General features: G+C 41.9%; 2 protein-coding genes across 6 annotated transcripts; one reads left to right on the forward strand and one right to left on the reverse strand.

Annotated features, from left to right (window-relative positions):
• Positions 1-1387: 1387 nt before the first annotated feature.
• Positions 1388-17686, reverse strand: LOC135938206 (pre-mRNA cleavage complex 2 protein Pcf11-like). 3 transcript variants are annotated; one of them, XM_065481796.1, is made up of 19 exons: positions 17298-17686; positions 17079-17204; positions 16830-17018; positions 16625-16765; positions 14078-14137; positions 12937-13426; positions 11901-12075; positions 9768-10087; positions 7262-7440; positions 7092-7197; positions 6939-7004; positions 5323-5764; positions 4657-4966; positions 3849-4293; positions 3328-3589; positions 3001-3227; positions 2663-2880; positions 2367-2607; positions 1388-1938 (listed from the first exon to the last, which is right to left on the reverse strand). In XM_065481796.1, exons 1-19 carry the CDS (start codon positions 17463-17465, stop codon positions 1517-1519), a joined length of 4587 nt encoding a protein of 1528 aa, XP_065337868.1. In that variant the 5' UTR covers positions 17466-17686; the 3' UTR covers positions 1388-1516. The 3 variants fall into 3 exon arrangements, with proteins under 3 accessions (XP_065337868.1, XP_065337867.1, XP_065337869.1); XM_065481795.1 differs by having other exon boundaries at positions 9768-10099; XM_065481797.1 differs by lacking the exon at positions 6939-7004 and having other exon boundaries at positions 9768-10099.
• Positions 17687-17970: 284 nt separating this feature from the next.
• Positions 17971-19636, forward strand: Rab30 (RAS oncogene family member Rab30). 3 transcript variants are annotated; one of them, XM_065481798.1, is made up of 6 exons: positions 17971-18131; positions 18261-18353; positions 18407-18490; positions 18554-18737; positions 18793-18944; positions 19130-19636. In XM_065481798.1, the coding sequence occupies exons 2-6, from the start codon at positions 18267-18269 to the stop codon at positions 19226-19228; spliced, it is 606 nt and encodes a 201-aa protein (XP_065337870.1). In that variant the 5' UTR covers positions 17971-18131; positions 18261-18266; the 3' UTR covers positions 19229-19636. The 3 variants fall into 3 exon arrangements, with proteins under 3 accessions (XP_065337870.1, XP_065337873.1, XP_065337872.1); XM_065481801.1 differs by having other exon boundaries at positions 19133-19636; XM_065481800.1 differs by having other exon boundaries at positions 17976-18208.
• Positions 19637-19769: the final 133 nt, after the last annotated feature.

Genomic DNA, 19769 nt, shown 5'->3' on the forward strand with positions numbered 1-19769 from the left:
ACAAATTTTTTAAAGAAACTTATGACAAAAGACTTTAATTTAAAATTCTACTTCTTATTATATAATTGCTACCTTTCCCCGACAGAAAAGGTGAATTTTGAATATTGTACCCACCAAAGTAAATTATGAAAAATCCGCCAACTTAAAGAGGAAAAAATAAAAATATCGAGAAATGCTTACACGGGGCTGGAAAGTAGGCGTCGCTCTGATTGAGAGACGTTTGCGCGGCGCAAAGCGCGAGGCTGAGGAGCACGAGAAGTCCGAGCCTCATCGCGATTTCTTCTCTGCGCGCGATGGACCGGGCTGCTGCTGCGACCGTCGCGCACGGCACTCCCAGTCTGAATAAATCATCAAGCGTCTGCACTAAAAACGATACTATCGACCATTTGACCTCCAGTTGGCGACTGACCTCCAAAGTGCGTCATTCCGCGTTATCGGCACAAATTGCGAAACAAGCGGGGCAAAGATTTTTTTCAGCAACATTTTCACTTCTTTGCTAAATTCCTAATTATTTTTGTATTAATTTTTAAATAATGGTAAGTAATTATATTTTTATAAAAAACATCTATGTTTATGACTTTTGATTATAATTATAAATAATTTATAATTCGAGATACATCACTCGTAGAAATTAAATAAAAATTTGATTTTTGTGGTTGTGTAAGTTCTGTTTCGATTTCTATCTCTGCGTGGAGGGAGAAAAGGTCAAGTTCAATAGATCAAGCCAGCCGGATTCGCGTCTGAGGCCTTTGACCTCTTGTTTTCATTTCGAGTGCACGTGATGCTCATTGCCAGATTATTATTAGCTGCGATAACGTGCTCGGCAAACACTGGATTTTAGAGCGATTTTCAGTTTTATTTTAAATTAATCTCTTTCTGATATAGTAAAAAAATTAATATATTGCAGTGCTCGCTAAAAGACCAGATCTTTTCTTTTTTTATCATGAAGTTCTAAATGCAGAGTTTTGTTCATAATGGCTAATTAATTAATTGGTTTGACTTCAACAATCCATGGCATATTTTTTGGATTTTAGAATTTAGGATCCCCTCCTTGAAGGATTCAACTCGTCATGGACCCGGAGAAAATCATTTATTATTTAATGAAACTGCATTCATATATAAAGTAGGTTTCCTACTCGTTCTAAAATGGATGCGCTGCTTCGATGTTATTTTTGGTTTTCAGGGTGGAAATGAGAAAAGAAAAGCCGTGTTTTGCTTAAATACTAATGGTCAAACTTTATTGAACTCAGGTTAAAGATATTTATTATATACACACAGAAAGAACTGGCGAGATGCAAGCTGAAAGAGAAAATGATGCGAGGCGAAGAATTAATATTTTTTTATCGAATTGAATGAAGGGAGGTGCGAAAGAGGAGAAAGGCGCGCATTCTGTTTTTGTCCAACAACTTTATTTCGGTCTGTGCGGCGGCGGCGACGGCGAAAAAGCAAATTAACCGGCGGCCGGCGTCGCAACAACGGACGCCGTCCCGAAATCGGGAAAATTCCGACGGCAAAATCACATGATTGAACACAGCGCCGAGTCCTCGCGCCCTTTCAGCACCGGCGGCATTTCAGTCAGTTTGCGCCCGCGCAGCCGCGGCTTCAGTTCGAACTCGAGGTCGCGCGGCGGCGCCATCGGCGCCTCGTCCTCTTCGGCCTCGGGCGTCTCGGCCTCCGGCGCCGCCTCCTCGGGCTGCTTCACCGGCGGCGCTGGCGCCGGCGTCGTGATCGTGATTTTGATCTTGGCCGCCGGCGGTGCCACGTGCGTCGCCGCGTCGCTCAACTCGACGTTGCCGTCGATCGAGCTCTTCAGCTCGCTCGTCGTCGTGTCCACCGTCGCCTGCACCAGTGGCGGCGCCACGTCCTCCTCCTCAAAGTCCATCGGCTCGGACTTCACCTTCACCTCCGGCATCGCCGTGGATTCAACTTCTGCCTCCGCTGAAATTAAATCAAATCATGATACAGAATGGCTTTAAAGGACGTGACAAAGATGAAAAATTATTTCTGCTTTAAAGGTCACGTCAACTTGCCGCCATTTTGGAATTTTTAACCCTCAAAAATGGTCTGATTCACACAACAAATGGGAATTTATTTCGGATCCAAGTTTAAAATCGATTAAAAGTTAACAAGACCTTCAGGAACTGAAAATATTCAAAGGAGCGTGCTCATTGAACATTTGCTTTCCCTTAAAGGAACAATTAACCTTCCGCCATCTTGAACTTCAGTTAAAACCTAAGCGGAACTCGAACTTTAAAAATTAACCAAAAATATGTTTCCGATTTTGATGAGGGGCAGTAAATCAAAGCTTTAAAGAGCTGTGACACTTTGCTAGAGACGCCATCTTTGGTTATTCCAGCCTATCTCACCTTTGACAGTCTGTTCAGGAACTTCATCTTCCGAGTGTGGCTCGCTTTTGACCTTCACTAGTTGCCCTTTGTCCTCCTCCGCGTCCTCAACCTTCGCCATCTCCTGTTCCACCTCCATTTTCTCCTCCTCGGGCGCGACTTCAGCTGATTCCGGCTCTTCCACCTTGGCTGGTTCCTCGGCCTCCTCTTCCTTGCTGGATTCGTTCATGTCTGTGCTCTCAGCCGTGTTATTCAAGCGGTTCTACAGATGAAAAAAAGGTTAATTTCACTCTCGCCTCTAAATTTCGCGGAAATACCTGAAGGTCTTGGTAACAGTGGGGGTGGTAGACTAGACCTTCGACTCTGACCGCATCCCTGAGGTGCCACTCCTCCTTGTCCTGCGCGAAGAAGTTTTCAAAGTGCTCGTGGCAGACTTCGCAATGCTCCTCGTTCTCCGTTGCGGCCACGGAAGGCACTTCAACCTCACCCTCCTCGGCCTTCTCCTCCTCTGCCTGCGTCTCGAACAGGCTTTGAGCTGTTGAAGAGGCGAATGGTTAACGAGATTCAAAACAAAAATTGTTTAAAATTGCAATCTGAATTTTCTATCCTTCTAATTAAATGTGGTGCGAAGGGGAGGGAACTCAGGGTAACTCACCTCTCTCCTCCAAATCTTCGATCTCCTCGAACTGTATCCAATCGGAGACATCGTAGTACCACTTTCGGCTCTGAGCCTTCTTGGCGCTGTCCTTGTCCCGGCGGTTCTGCCGGAAGTGCCAGTCCAGGTGCTGGCTGTACTTCAGGGTCTGCTCAGGTGCGAATCGCAGGCCACACGTGCTGCACTGGATGCCGCAGTACAATCCTGCGTATGCACCGGTCTGACGCCTACAGCATCCAAAATTTAGTTATAATTCTCAGGGGAGGTAGTTTAGGTTAAAAATCAATCAAGGGGAAGTTCGGTGAGGTCATGGAATTTTCCTCTTACGTTTTGAGGCTTTCGGGGGCAAAGGTGACTGGTTTGTACTGCTCCTTCTTCTCCACCTCCTCCTTCTTCTTGCCCTCCACCGCATTCGCGCTCTGAATGAAGCCGTGTTCGGTCAGCTTGGCCATCAGCTCCGCCAGGTCGGCAGGCAGGGCTGGAATGGCGGCCTCCTTGTCCGCCTCCTTGTCCTTGTGCGACTGGTAGCTGTAGCTGCTCGACGACGCAATCGGTGCCGACGGTATCAGGTTGGACAGCACGTCCAGGTCTGGAAAGGCAAAATATTGAGGAGGGGAAGTTTTGAAGGTACAAAATGTATAAAAATAGGTAAAATTGCGAGTTCATGGTCCTCGGCAGATGGCACCACCGCGTCCATGTGGTATACCTCTCTTATAGTGAAATATAAGTGGGCGGGGCCAACGATCGGCCAAATTTCCGCGGCACGAACGTAAGGGGAGGGTGAAAAAGGGTTTAAACAAATCCCGACAAAGAAATATCGGCTATTTTTTTTAATAAATTCGACTCACGAGGCTTAGTATTGAGTATAGAACGAGTGAGCGGCGTCTTCCTTGGCTCGGAAGTTTTGTCCAGCGGCCCCTTCTTGATGGCGACGCTGGTGCTGCTCTTGGCGCCGATCATGGGCAGGGCGGGCACGTGGCTCTCCTCCTGCGGCGGCTGAGCGGTCTGCGGCGGGCTGGGAAGCCGGCCGCCCTCCATGTTGACGAGGATGACGCGGCCCGGCACGAGACCCGGCGGCAGCGCCGTCAGGCCGATGTAGTGTCGGTGGCCGTGCACCCACACCGGCTGCGGCAGCCCGCCGTAGTCGAACACGAACGGCTGTCCGTTGATCAGCACCCGCCGCAGGCTGTCCACGAAGCGGATGACGTGCGGGACTCCGCCGATTTGCACCAGCTGATGCGTCGCGTCCAGGAAGACCGGCACGTGCGCCATGGCGTCGATGCTCATTGTGATCTGCAATTTTGAATATTGAAAATACATAAAAATGGCGGTGCTATGCAATCCTTAGAGATGAACAACTTAAAATTGGAGAAGAAATGGGTTAAAAATTATTTTCAAAATGGCGGCTTTGCAAGGTCCTTGAAGATAATTCAAAAATAACGGTCCTTTAAGACGCTTGGTTGGTTCCTAAGATTCCAGAAAAAATTCATTGTGAAAAAAACATGAATTTAAAATTATATTTTCCAAGATGGCGTCTGTATCGGTCCTTTAAAGTTATATAAAACTGCCATTTTGCCACAAATTTAAGCGTCAATTGATTAAAAATTCTAAAATCTCGGACAAAGTGTTTTAATTAAGCTCGTCTGAAAATCTCACCTTTCCGGCACAGTAGTCGGTGCGTCTGAACTCGCCGATTTTGACCCTGGGCGGCGGCCCGTGCAGCTGCACCCGCATGGGGCGGCCGTTGAGCTCGATCTGGATGGGAGCGCCGCCGAAGTAGCAGCTGTAGTCGACGCCGTCGATGTTCAACTCCCTGGTCGGCGCGCCCAGCTTGATTCGGTGCATCGAGCCGCCGATCATCACGTCCTTGGGCGGCGAGCCGATCATCATCGTCACCTTGTAGCCGTTTTCAAACTCGATCGTCCTCTCTTCCGGGAAGAAGGACACTTCGCGTGGGTCATCATAACTGAAATTGCATTTTAATTTTAAAAATTTTTCTTTTTGACAGAATAAAATAAGATTTGGTACATTTTTGGCTATTTCAAAGTAATTTTACACGAGTCGGGGAATAAATTATTCTTTTTTTAATCTTAAGAAACGGATTATAGATAGTTAAAACTATATAATTTGTTAAAATCCGGTTTAAATCACTGGTAATTTAAAAATTATTATTGTAGTTTTCTTTTTTCCAATTATTTTGTTCTAAAGGACTTTGGAATTAAATAACTTATTTGGCACAATTTGGTAAAATCCAGCTTTCTAGAGAAAAAACCCTATTATTTCATCATTCAAATTAAAATAATGGTTTTAAATTTATCTCACCTTAAAAGAATAAAGGTCTCGTCTCCGTAGTATCGGACCATTCGGCTGAGGCCGTCAATGACGAGGTCGCGCGGGTAGTTGGCCTTGGCGAGGGCCAGCTCTCGCGGGTCCGGCGGCGGCAGGTCGGCGCGGTTGGGCGGCGGCCGCGACGTCCCTTGGAACTGCTCGCCGCCGCGGCCCCCTCCGAACTGCTGCTGGCCCCAGAAGCGAGGCGGCGGCGGATGCCCAAAGTCCGGCGGCCGCGAGTACGGGCGCGGCGGCCCGCCCCGCTGGAACGGCGGCCGGGGGCCGCCCCACATCGAGTCGCCCCAGTTGTTCATGTTGTTGTTGTTGTTGTTGTTCCAGCGGCCGCCGCCGCGGTTGAAGCGTCGGTGCGGCTGGTAGTCGCGCCGTTGCGACGGGAACCGCTCGTCCACGTCGTGGCTCCGACCGTCATCGTCCCCTGCGCACACAAAAATGTTAGTTGTTGAAGGCAAAATTGCGTACAAAAACGAATTTTAATTTCTACGATGAAAAATAAAATGAAATCTTCTTAATTTGCTAGGAATTCTAAAAACAAACCAATGAAAAAGGACTGCAGGTAAATTTTAAATTATGAAAATTGTACAAAAATCACCAGGGACTTATTCAAATGGTGTCTTTTATTTTTTCTTTTTTTTTAATTCGATAAAATATTATAATAAGACCTGTTTTTAGCAAATTTAAAACAAAATGTTCAAATTTCAGGCATTTTCAGACCGGATTTCAGACAAATTCCTTCGTATATTAACCAAATAAAATTATTTAAATGTTAAAACTAATTCGAATCTGGCTAAATTCTGTTTTCAAGATGAACAGAGAAATTTCTGGTTGGAAAATAATTCAAAATTGGAATTTAAATTCAGGTTTTTTTATGTTAAAAATAGATTTCAATCGTGAATATAAATAATTTGCGTTTATATCTTGTTTTCCCTGATTCACAATTCAATTTTCTTTTCTTTAGGAAACTAAAAAACGGGGAAAACCTTTATTTTATGGAGTAAGCGGAAAATTTCCAGAAAATCTTATTATTAGCTCAATTTTTAAACATTTTTACATGGATTTTAGCTCAGGAACGATATTTTGGGCAGATCAGGGCGTTGCCTGAGCACCCTGATGGCTTCAAAAATGTCAAATTGATCATATTCCGAAAGCTCTCAACTCGGTAGTTCCAAAGGAATGAAAATTTGGCAGATGGAAGCAATACGGCGTCGTTAAAAAGGCTACAAAAATGCGAATTGAGTCAAATCCATCACGCAAGGGCCACCCTGACGCCAGGAATGACTCTTGAGCTCGTTCCGAGGATTAAATTCGGTTGATTGAGCAATTTTGATTAATCTGATCTAAAAAAAATACCCTTTTTCATTACAAAAGTGTTGAAAATTAATTATACTCAAGCACTGCTGAGAGAAATGACAAGGAATGTGGTAACAGTAGACTCTGTTCAATTTTCAGGTGAGATTAGTACCAAGAAAATAAACAAAAAACATGTTTCTGATCGATTAAACAGACAACAACAAAAATTTGAGCAGCCCGGAGCTTATGGAAAACCCTTCACCTTGTCAGAGAATATAAAATAAATAAAAAAGAATTGTTACTTCTCCTGGGTCGTCTGTCAGTGCCTTCTCTGGCGTTTTGGTCCTCAGGACTGGCCTTTCCAGAATCTTCAGGGGCGAAATTAACCAAAATTAATGCAAACCAAGGAAAAAGAAATAAAGAGGCGAGAAATGGGTCCAAGGGACGACACTTACCTCTCGAGTCTTCGTCCTGCCAGGGGGAGCCGCCCCCCTGCCAATTCTCCTGCTCGTCTCTGCGCTGCGCCTCGCGCAACTTGCTCGCCTCGTTTAACTGCACCACCTGTGGCCAAATCATAATAATAATTTCAATTCTTGATAATTATTGAATAAATTAAATACTTTACCTGTCTGAGCAGGGCTTTGTACTCGGTCATGTTGAGGGTGCCGTTGTTGAGTTGCTCGTCGGCCTGCGCTATCATCAGATTTATTTTCTCGCTGTTGTCCTGCGCGTCGTCGGCTGGCTCGGCTAACAGGGCCCGCAGGTCCACGTCCTCGGAGGAGCGACGCCGCTCCCTGCCCTCCTCTGAACAAAAACGGAAACATGAATAAGAAAAATATGCATTGCCAGCATTCTCGTTCAAATGGCTCGATTCTAAGAATAATAATTGCAATTTTTTTAAGAAGAATTTGTTCAATTGCACACGCTTCCAATTCCAACAGACGGTTTTTTTCCTTCGAAATAGTCGAATTTGTAGCAATTTTAAGGAGAACTAAACCAATAGGCACAAAAAGAAACGAATAAAGGCTATTTTTTCTGTCTACTATTCATTAGGTCTTAAAAAATGGTAAGAAAAAACGAATTTTGCACGTGAAAACCCGTTTTGACTGAAAAACAAAGCCATTCGCGAAGCAAAAAATGCAGTTTTCTTTTATTAGAGTTCAATTAGACTGTTTCAAATGGCTTAAAATCGCATTTTGTGGCCCCACAACGATTATGGAAGCTCAGAAAAATATTCAGTTACTATAAATAAATGAATAAAATATTTTGGGACTTATTTTCGAGACAAGCGAGTTTATTTTGAAAATTAGCAGGACCAAAAAAGGCTTCTGTTTTGGATAAAGAGCTCTAAAGTTGATGCTCTTTTTATTTCAGGTAATATAATCATTTTTAGGAACCAATTAAAATAAAGCTTAAAAAATCGTATTTTTAATTGTAAAAATCTGGACGTTGCTTGAAAGAAAAATCGAAATTTCCAGACAGAACCTAGATTTTAAGCCAGGGCTGCAAAAATCCCAAATTTTTTTCGATTATAACTAGTTTTTTGCAGGCAATGTTTGCACCACAGTTTTCAATAATTTTCTAATTATCAGCTCATGATCTAGACTTGACAAATTGTCAGAGGTAATTTTTGGAGAATTTGAAGCAGCAAATAACGGCAATTTAAAAGACGAACATCTGCACAGTAAAGGAAATTTTGACCACTCCAACCGCAAATTTTTTATTTTCACAGCGGAAATATCGAACAAATTATTTTTTCGCCAGATATTGATAAAAATTGAGTGGTAAAAATCAGGTGCGAGAAAACCAGGTAGTTTAGCAAAGGCCACCCAGTTTTTAGCGGTGTAGTTTGTTGCAAAAAATAAAAATTCCAAGGAAATAGCATTTTTTAAGATTGTAACAATTAAAATAAGTCCTAAAAAATTACAAAATGTATACGAAAGTTTTTTCCTTAGTCGTAAAAATTAAAATTTTAAACATTTTCCGGGAAAATTCCTTCCTTGATGTAAATTTTGACGTCCCAGACAAAATTAAGCTTCTGTAAATGCTGAACGCGATTTTTCCAGATTTTTTTATTCCATAACTTTTACATATAAAAAATTAATTTCGCCCATTCTCAGGGTGCCAAGTGTTCCCACCCGATGAAACCTAATAAAACCCACTATTTTATCCAAGGCTCCAATATTTTCAGTATAAAAAATCGAATGAAATGCGCAATACCCAAAAATAGTGTCTTGTGGTTGTTTTTTAACGCAAAAATTAAATAAAATAAATAAATTTTCGAGCATTGAAAAATTGGCAAGCCTTGGGGTACGAGGAATGAGCTTCTTTGATTTTTTTCAAAAATGCAGTGAATAGCAAATTTGATAAACCCTTAAGACGCAAAAAACCTAACTACCCCTTAACAATAAACAATACCCAGGCGTGTCGGGATTTTTGGCGGTTTTTAACACTCACATTTTAGCAAATTAATTTATTTCAAATTTCCCCTGTGAACATCGGAGTGGCAAAAATTTCCTGTGATGAATTTGTCTTTTCAACTGCATTAATTTCTCCAAAACTTACTCTCTGGCAATTTTTCAAGTCGAGGTCATGAGAAAATAATTAAAAACTGAGGTACAAACAAACATTGCCTTCAAGAAACAAAAAAACGCTTTTTACCACTGCACTGCAATTTTTTTAATAAGGGTTTATTGCAACCCTGCCCAGCGCCCATTATTTGATTCGTTTCTCTAGGCAGATTCCAAAATTGTTTTTCAAGCAGTTCTAGCTTTTATCATGGAAGCGAAGAAAAAAAACGTAATTTCAGATTAAAAGGTGAACATCCTTTTTTTAGCTTCAAAAATATGAATAAGTCTAAAACTGAAAATCCGTCTAAAATTTAGATCCCTTTAACTACGCAAAAGTTATTTTTAGAGGTCTCAGTCACCAGATTTAAGGCGGCGGCTTAGCCGAATTTTTTGCTTGGCGGCGGCTGGTCATTTAAACAAAGATTGATAGAGCTTAACGGCTCCAAGGGCCGCAAGACATTTTTTCTCCTGCACTTTTGAATTTTTAACACCATTTCCCCGGCGGCTGGTGGCTGGCGGCTGGCTGAGACTTCTATAAATATTACTAATCATTCAACATACCAGACAATTTGCAGAGGAGCGGTCGTCCGAGCGAGTCGAACTCTCCGGAGCGCCTGCCGCCCGCGGGGGCGGCGGAGGCGGCGGCTGCGGCGGCGGCGGCAGGGGCGTCGATCTTGGGCATGGCGGGCTGCTGGCTCTGCTGCTGCGGCTCGAGGTCGGACAGCGACACGTCCGAGCCGTTCTCCCAGTTGCAGTTCTTGAGGGGCGAGCGGTACGAGTCGGGGTTGCTCTCCTTGAAGCGCGCCCAGTCCGGCGCCCGCTTCAGCTCAGAGCGCGAGCCCGCAATCTGCCGCAGGTCCACGTCCTCGTGGCCGAACAACCTGCCGGACACACTGTCTTCATCTCAATTCACACCTCACACAAAAAGCGACTGCGTTTGGCCTTATCAGTTAAATTATAATCATAATTATCAACTAAGGATATTCTAAATAATTTTAATTTTTTTGTTAATTTAGTTAAATCACCAGGTTTAATTTATGTAGAAAATAAATCGTAACATATGACTATTAAAATTTTAATTTCCGAAAGATTTTTTCTCAAATTTAAATGCAAAATTTACTTGGATATTTCGCAATTGAGTTTTTTTTGAGCTGGCAAATCATACGATTTTAAATCGTTAAAAATCTTATAGCCAAGCACAAATTTTTAGCTTAACGAATTAATTTTAGTGGAAATTTAAAGTCAGGAAAATAATTTTGATTGGATTTTTCATTAAAAACAGTTTTTTAAGGTGAAAGAAAATATTGTTCTGTTCCTCTTTTAAGTCCTTGTTGAAAAAAAAGACAGAACTGCTCTATTTTAAGTTTAAAAAGTAATTTACACCTATTTAGACAGTTTCTATTTTCTAAATTTTAGAAATGAAAACGCTGGAATTTTTTGTACATTTTCAAATAATTCACACATCTTTCAGCATGATTCTTAGAAGTTTTTTTTACAATAGAAAAGTGTTCAAATACCAAAGTTAAAAATTTATTCGGACAACTCAAACGATTTGTCAGCAAAAATGCTCAATTTAAGGTACAAAAACTGTCAAGCGGGCTCAAAACCAGTTTTATTAAAAATCAAAAAACAATCTAAAAAATAATAAACCTGTCTTGAATTCACAGTTCTGTTTATAAATATTTTTCCACCAAATTTAACTTGAATTTACCACGATTTTTTATAAACAAATATTTTAATTTAAAGCGAACGAGATTTTTTTAAAAATTCATTGCGTTATATTCTAATTTTAAACTGTTAGTAGGAAATAAAGTCTAGGTCGATATTAAAATTTAAAAAAAAAAAACTAAAAAATGATAACCACGACGTTTTTTCTTTTGATTATTTTCAAGGAGTCAGGAAACAAAGATATTCATTTAAAACCAATGAAAAACAAATTAACACCGTTTAAAAGTAACAGATTTACATTAAAAATGTGAAAACCAATTTTTTTTTTAATCTTGAAACCTGGCCTGGAAATTATAAAAAAAGAGATATTTTATTTTCCGGGCCGATAACCTTTGAAAGAGAAGCTTAATAACTGTGTTAAGACTTTGAAAACCATTCTAAAAATAAAGAACTAGATTTAATTTTTTTTTTAAATTCTGTTGGGTGCTTTTTTCTGACGAATTTGTAATATTTAAAGGGTTGCTGTGCTGGTTGATTCGAGTCTTGTAGGGTTTTCGAGCTACTTCTACTTAAATTAATTTTTACCACTACGTTCTACTAAGATACCAGAGCTTAAATTAATATATGCAAACGAAATTCCGACTCTCGATGCAATAAATTTCAAGAAGGGTTGGTGCTGAATTCCATGCCAGATCTGGACTGCGAGTTTTACCAAAATGCATTTTCTCTTTACAAAAATAAATCCTCCAGCTTAAAATTATAATATCTCCTGCAGTTCAAAAAATTATTTTTATTAGTCACCTGCAGGCAAAACGGAAATAAAAATAATAAAAAAGTGTCGATTCGTCCCTGTATTAAATTAAAAGATACATTTTCGTAAGACTGACTGCCCTGAGCGGACAGGAAGCACCTGCCAAAGGGACTCGGAGGCCGCGTCGAGGAATCGGCCTTGCCAAGTCCGATTCCCTTTTCGGACGCGGCCTCGGAGCTTTTCCCGAGTTGGGCTGAGAAAGAATTGGCACTTACTGGTCCAGCATCTCGGCGTGTTTGCTTCTTTTCGGCGACGAGGACGCGTCCGGCGAGTTGGGCCGCTTCTTGGCCGCCGGCGGCGACTCGAGCTTCCGCAGGTCGATGTCGAGCTCCATGGCGGCGGCGGCGGCGGCGGCGGCGGCGCTGGTGGTGGCGGCCGTCGGCTTGTTTTCTGCAAGAAGACAATCAGTGTGAGGAGGCCTACCTTGCTCCCGCGCACCGCTCGCCTCGGCCACCCAGACTCACTCTCGATAGTCTCGATCCTTGATCGTTTCTCTCTCTCCGTCCGAATTATATATTTTTTTTGGTTTGCTTTTAATTATTGTATTAATTTGCGATACTGATACTCAGGGTTGGGAGTTTAAGACGTAACGTTTCTGGTTTTTCAGGTCGATTTTCTGACCAAAAAAACACGTTCTATGAAATTCAGAAAAAGGGTCCGTAAATTACTCAAATATACTCTCCAACTCTGTACAGTTTAAATCCTTTTTTACAGCAAAATCACCTGTTTAGTGGTTTAAATACACTTTTCTCTTTGTTTAAATTTTTTTAGACATTTTATTTCGGGTTCGAGGGCAGTTGCAGCGATTTTGTGTGGCTAGAATTGCATAACTCGTGCTCTTTTGATGGCTAGATGAAAATCAGACGGCAATGAGACCGTGTTAAATTCCCAACCGTAGTGAGTGACACTTCAGCGAAGGCAAGGAAACCCTTTATAAAAAAATGACGGCTAGTGAATGAGCACATGTGGTTTCGAGATCTCTTTTAATTATCACAAGCAGCATCAGCAGTGACATGATGAGACAGATAAGTAGTAAAAGATAGTAGGTAAAATTCATCCATAATTCAGTCGTGTTTCATCATCGTACAAGAGCAGACGACAAAAGGAAGAAGTGGTTGTTTCTTATTTTTTATTGTAAATCAGGTCAGCCAAGGACTAGCATCGAGTGTGTATGGTACACAGGTTGAGCACAATGGTAATAAAATTGACACAGACTCGCGCGTAAAGTGCGACGGAGAACCGGCAACTTACTCTGCTCGCCGCCTTTGGAGCTGTCGGCGGGCGGCTCGGGGCTCGAGCTCACAGAGCGCGCCCTGCGCTTGTAGTTGCGCAGGTGCACGCTTTTCACCTCCTTGAAGAGGCCGTCAGCGCCGCTGGCGCTGCCGGCGGCGGCCCCCTTCGAACCAGACTTTTTGCTCTCTTTTTTCGAGCAGCTCTTGCCCGGCGACGACGAAGACGACCGGCTGCTGCTGCTCTTTGATGATTTTTCAGATTTCTCACTGCCTTTGTCAGACTTTTTCTTGCTGCTGCTCTCCTTCTCCTTTTTCTCCTCGAGCCGCGCCTTGGCCCGCTCCAGCCGCGGATCCTTGCTCGGCGACAGCGGAGCGGGCGCGGGCAACGGCGCCGACGTGGCCGTTGCGGCCCACTCGGGGGGACGCGCGGCCGTCATGGTCGCAGGCCGGATCACGGGCCGCGCCGCCACGTTCGGCTTGAGCAGGATTGACTGCGCTCCCAACAGCATCTGAGGAGGAACATACGTTTAGCACGTTGCATTTTATTTTTATTTGGGAAACAACGGGGATGCCTTCCGGATTTTAATTTAACTTCATTTTTTTTGCATCAGACGCGCAGTATTTCTTGACTTGGTTTAACTTAAGTTTAGTAATGGAGCATAATTGAGTATTTCCATAATTTTTGTGTGTGTTATCATTAAATTTGTTATGCAGACTCTCCTTGAGAACACCAATCGATCGATATTTAATTATTTTTTATATTACTTTAAGAATTTATGAACAATAATTTAAGAGGCGTCTGTTTGCTTTTTAACGAAGTGAAATGTTTTTAAATTAATCTAATTACAACTAGTTAACCAACAGACAAAAATATAAAAAGTTGAATTTCATATTTTGTATTATATTTATAAATATTTTCAGTTTTCAAATTAGTTACTTATTTAATAGCAGTAAACAGACCAGACAGAGTAAATATTTTGTAGAGTCGAAAATGAACGACCAATCGATTTATCTCGTTCTTTACCAAATATGTTTTTAGAAAATTATCAATATGAAAACAGTTTGAATAGTTTTTGACATAAATGTACACATTTGATGCAAAAAAAATCTATGTTAGATGCGGAAGGACCTCCGGTTTCCGTTTCAGACTGAGGACTCACCGGCACTGGTTTAGGTGCTTTTCGCTGCTTGTCAGCACTGGATTTTGTTAAGTTGGTAACCTGTAACATGAAGGATTTTTTTTTGTTAAAATTCTGTTTAAAATTTGGTGCTGTAATTAAAAAAAAAAGGTTTGAAAAGGACGTGAACGCTGATAATCTGAATGTTTTATTTCCCGCTGCAGTTTGATTAGAATTGCTGGTACTGTATTATTATTTCGGTACTAGAAAAAAATCTGACTTATACAGATTCATTATTTGTTTTCCATAAAATTTATATCTCATGCGTTTTACAGCCTTCGAGTCGAATTGTTTCGTTAAAAAATTAATTTTAAGTTTTCAAAACTTCTGGTAAACCATAAATACGTCTGCGTCATAAGTTAAGACTTGATTTCTCTGTTTTTGTTGAGAAAAGAAAGGACTAAAGTGTAATTTAATATTTAAGAGGGCTCGAGCATTTAGTTTTCCAGGTTTTTCACCAACACTTTGAACAACTATGAATATTTAGGCAGGTCAAAATTTTGATAAGATTCAAGCTGAGGGAATAGTCAAGGACGAATTATATTAATATTGTTAACAAATACCACCAAAAAATATGGATTATAAATTTTAAAATAGTAATTTATGAGAAATAATTTTGAATTCTTAAATATTCAGGGTTGCAACGGGACCGAATTTTAACAAAAAATGCACAGAAGCACGTTGTTTCACATTTAAATAAATTTGTAAGGGTAAAATGCCAGCTCAAAAACAGGATGAAAAGCGAAATATTTGATTAAAATAGACCATCAATGCGACTTGCTTAGTAATTCGACCAACAATATGCAACAAAACAATTATTTCTTGCTATTATTGCAGAAGAAATTATCCTTGAAAAGAGGGTTGCATTTTCTTACCATCCAGTTTTTACTAAATTCTTGCGCAAAAGTATTGAAAAAATTAATTTATTTTGCACAATTCATCACCATATTAAAGCAAAATGTTTTAGTCCTGTCATTATTTTGCATGATATTTAATTTTCACGCTCTAAATTTAGTGAAATGAGTAGAAAATTGCACTAAATTTATATTAGACCGGCATCTGTCCACACGAAATTGGTGTAAATTAAAAACAAAAAGTTTAAACCAGTGCACTGCAGTTTTTTAAATAAAATACGGGTTTCATTTGCTACTCCGCTTGAAAATTTGGCACACGCATTGACGATATCTACGATTTTTTTGGTTTAATCGTGTTTTTCCAAATATTCTGCAAGAATTCTTCAATTGCGTTCAGAGCAGTCAATACCTTCTTTTTTAGGGCACTTCCGCTGCGATTTCAGACTCAATCCTGTCACTGTCCATTAAAAATATTTTTTTTATTTGCTTTCAAATGAAATTCAGTACAGTCAATCGCCGTAGAAAAGTGAAAACATTTTGTAAATAAAATAAAAATCTTTGTTGACGTTTCTACGGCGATTTACTAGATTAATTTTTGTTTCAAATGAATCAAATACATATAAACAGGTTTTAGTCTAAAATCAAAGCGGAAGTTCCTTAAAATCGAACGTAATAGCTATTGGCGGCTTAAAACACTATTTGGGATTTCACAACAATTTTGTTTAAAATATTGTTTTATGTTGTGAAGGACATCAGTGACTTAGAAAATCTTTCCGTCCAGCTCACGTAAGACTTTTTAAAATTTCACAATACCATGTTAAGCATGTTAAGGAAAGACTCATTATCTCAAAAACACAACACATACATAGACTTTGAGTAGATTATTTATGGCTGGACTCTTGCAACACGAAAGAATTTATTTCTCTGTCAATAAAAGAAAACTAAATAAACAATGATTTTAAGAGAAAAACAAACCAGATCCTACGTTTTCGTGTTTCAAAATACAGTTCATGCCATTGACATGTCCAAATCAACGCCTGTGAATTATAATTGCAAAAAAGCAGCAGAAAAATCATGTGCCACACGCAGAAAGAAATTCTTAAATCTCCTATAAATATTTTTGCCCCTTAAATTATGAGGTATTAACGGATAAAGCCATTTTGTTCGCGCCGCAGTAAAAAGTCTGGCCTAGAACTTGCCACTTTGCAGCTTAAGTCCAACGGACTTTTCACCAATGGCAAAATTGTCTGAATTCACTCTTTTTAACAAGCATCATGGGGCTCAAATTGAAGCTGACGTCACGTTCATCACGTGACTGTGCTCTGAATCGAGTGTTCGGACAATTTAACCGTAGGCGAAAAAAGTCTATCAGACTTTTGCTGCAAAGTGGTGGACTTTTTTCCGCGGCGCGAATGATTTATTTAGGGAAAAATATCATCTGTTGCCATTAGCTGCAACTTCGTGCTAATTAAACCGCAAAAACGCAGAATTAATCTTCCTATCTGCACACCAATTAATGCAAACATTGCTAAAATGCAAGAGCGGTCACGTCCTTTTCGACCTTTTTCACATATATCACGAATTCCGCTGCTGCTGATAAGAATAAAAACAACAACAGCGGAACTGATAGTCCGTCGGTCGATGCATATTCAAAAATAGTACAAACGAAGCTTACGTTGGTGGCAGGGACGGCGGTCTGCTTGGCGCTGGCCCTGGCCTGCAGCAGCTCGAGCGCCACCTTTTTCTCCTGCAGCTTGAGCAGCTCCTGCTTTTTCTTCAGCAGCAGGTCCTTGTTTTTGAGATCGTCAGGAGCACCCTGAGCGATAAATTAATTAATTTATAATAACGTTCAAAAATTATTATTTAAACTCGATTTGTACCTGGAGGAACTTTGGGTTGACGTGGATGCTGCTGGCCTTGCTGGCTTTGGACACGGGCAGCTGGGCGATGGGCCACGCAGGGTCCAGCAACTGCACCCTGGCGTCCAAAGCGTACAATTTTGTCGCGGGGAAAATGTCCGTCCACGAGTTTCGCAGTTTGAACAGCGACGCTCGGGTCTTTTCGTCCACCTGGAGGAACGAAACCGTCAGGCCTGCTCTCAGGAATAAACAAGACAAAAACAAACTAACCTCCTCGAACACGTTGCAGAAGTTGGTCACTAGGTTGGTCATGAAGAGGTCAATGTAGACCTTCTTCACGTTCTTGCAAATCGAGTCGATTAAGTAGAAAACAGGCAGTTTGCACTTGGGATCGGCCTGCAAGTCCAAGAGTGACCGTTACAGCATCGATTGTCCACGCAGATACCGCGTCATCACGTGTGACGTAAATGAGTGAAATTCGCATCTTACCTTGGCGAGCTGTTTTTCGACGGCGTCGACGATGGCCGGCGCGATGCTCTTGTTCTCGTCGGCCAGCATGGTCAGCATTTGAATCAGAGGCCTGCTGTTGACCACAAGGTCGGCCAACGAACTTCTAAACTCCTTGATCACCTCTTGGCCCGCCCTGTCCAGCTCCATGGTGGCGGCTGGGACGGCGCTTCCGCACGCTCCTCAACGGAAATTCGTCGCCACGCACCTCACAACTTCGTCCAAGAATCGGCTCAATCGGCGCTGAGCGCGTCCGAACGCATCGAACGCTCGTTTCTAGGCCGAAAACACAACCAAATTCGCAGAAGCAGTTTCTCGCAACTAGGCAAAATGGCTGCCCTCCTAGCCGGTGGTCGTACTGGTCGCAGTCCGAATTTACCGGTACCGGTTTACACCGAGAGGCATAATTTACCGGTTATTTAGACGATTTTTTTAATAAATACCGGTTTAATGCTTCTAATTTAAGACACGGTTGGGTCTAGTTTGTGTTACCGGTATGACTGTGATGACTGTGACGTCATTTCCTCAACCGCCGCTTAGGGAAACGCGAAAGCAAGCTACGCGCTGATTGGCCGGCGAACTTTCTCGAGCCAATCAGCGCGACTTTTCCTCTAACCGTACCAGCTTTCTCGGCCACCTGTCGGCCAGCTTGAAAAGCACACACATCTCGACCCCAAATATGACCATTCAGCGAGCAGATGACACTGCGTGCGTTTTAATTTTTTAAATAAGCTGCTGATCCCCTGCTGGGCGTGTGAGGGCGACAATTGTTTTTGACAATATCCCGATCGAGGCGATGCCGTAGGCTGACAGGAGGTGAGCTCCCTGACCGATTAAACTGCATCAGCGAGGGGAAACCAAAATAGCACGCATTAATTTCGGGGGCGGCGCGGGCAGTGAGGTGTGAAACCCGTTTCCTGACGTCTCTGATCTGATTCATTGCAGGGGCCGATGGACGACTACAAATTCTTGTTCAAGGTGGTGCTGGTCGGCAATGCGGGCGTCGGCAAGACGTGTCTCGTTCGCCGATTCACACAGGTACGATTTTAAATAAAATTCGAAGGGAACGGAGTTAAAATCCTGGTTTCCAGGGGCTCTTCCCGCCTGGCCAGGGCGCCACCATCGGAGTCGACTTCATGATCAAGACTGTCGAATTGGAGAACGAGAAGGTCAAGGTGAATTTTGAAGGTGTTATTTTAATTCGATGAAGTGGTGACTTTATTATTTTGGGTCGGCAGTTGCAAATTTGGGACACGGCCGGCCAGGAACGCTTCCGGTCGATCACGCAGAGCTACTACAGGTCGGCACACGCCCTGATTCTCGTCTACGACATCAGCAGCCAGCCGACCTTCGACTGCCTGCAGGACTGGCTCAGGGAAATCGAGGAGTACGCAAGCAATAAAGTGCTCAGGGTGCTTGTCGGTGGGTGGATTACTCAGGATTAATTCGGGTTTTGTCTAAATTGGGGGTTTTGCAGGCAATAAAACGGACAGGGAGGACCGCGAAATCCCCACGTCGGTCGGAGAGGACTTTGCCAACAGGCATAACATGTATTTCGTCGAGACGTCGGCCAAGGAGGCCGAGAACGTCGAAAGACTCTTCATGGTGATCGCTTCCGAATTAATGGAGGTATTTTTAATTTTTTTTAGTAAAAACAGTTTTTCTCTGGTATTAATAATAATTTGTGAAATTTTTTATCGCTTTTTAATTAACACCACATCTTGTTATCTCAATTTAATGAGCCTTATCTCGTTTAATCCGTGAAACACGATGACACATAATTATCTGGCCTAAATAGAATCATTGTTTTGCAGCAGGCTCGGTCAAAGGAGCTGCCGAGGTACGAGACGCCGGCGCTGAGCAGCCGTTCGACGTCCGTGGGCGACGGTGGCTGCTGCGGCCGCTTTTCCTAGTGGCTCTCTCCGAGTGTTTTTGAATGGACATGGTTGTTGTTTGCATTCACGAGGTTGTTGTTTGTTGTTAGACGTAAACTCGCGCATTCCGAGCAAAAATTCAGCATTGTACTTAAAGAAAAAGTATTCGATCGACGCCTCGTTAATTTATTATTGTTTTTGTGTATACTTCTGTGATAACAACCGAGCAAAGCTTTATTATTACTACTACAATTATTTTTGTTTATTCCGATTACACACCGATTTCGCTGCATTTCTCGCGCACCTGACTAACTAATCTGTCTGTCGACGGCAGCCCAATTAATGTTGCTAGTTTAATTATTTATGCTTTTATTCCGATTGATTTCGCACTCTATTTACCAGTGTTTGTATACCTTTTGAGACAAATAAACTGAAATCAAATCCGAATCACGTCTCTTTACGAATATATATATATAATTATTTATTTATTTATTCATCGAAACAATTGGTATAGTTTTAATTCTAGGAGTCGTGCGTGGAGAGCCGATAGCAGATCTGGAGATAGATAACAAAAATAAAA

This window comes from Cloeon dipterum, chromosome 2 (assembly GCF_949628265.1).
Source record: "Cloeon dipterum chromosome 2, ieCloDipt1.1, whole genome shotgun sequence".
NCBI lineage: Eukaryota > Metazoa > Arthropoda > Insecta > Ephemeroptera > Baetidae > Cloeon > Cloeon dipterum.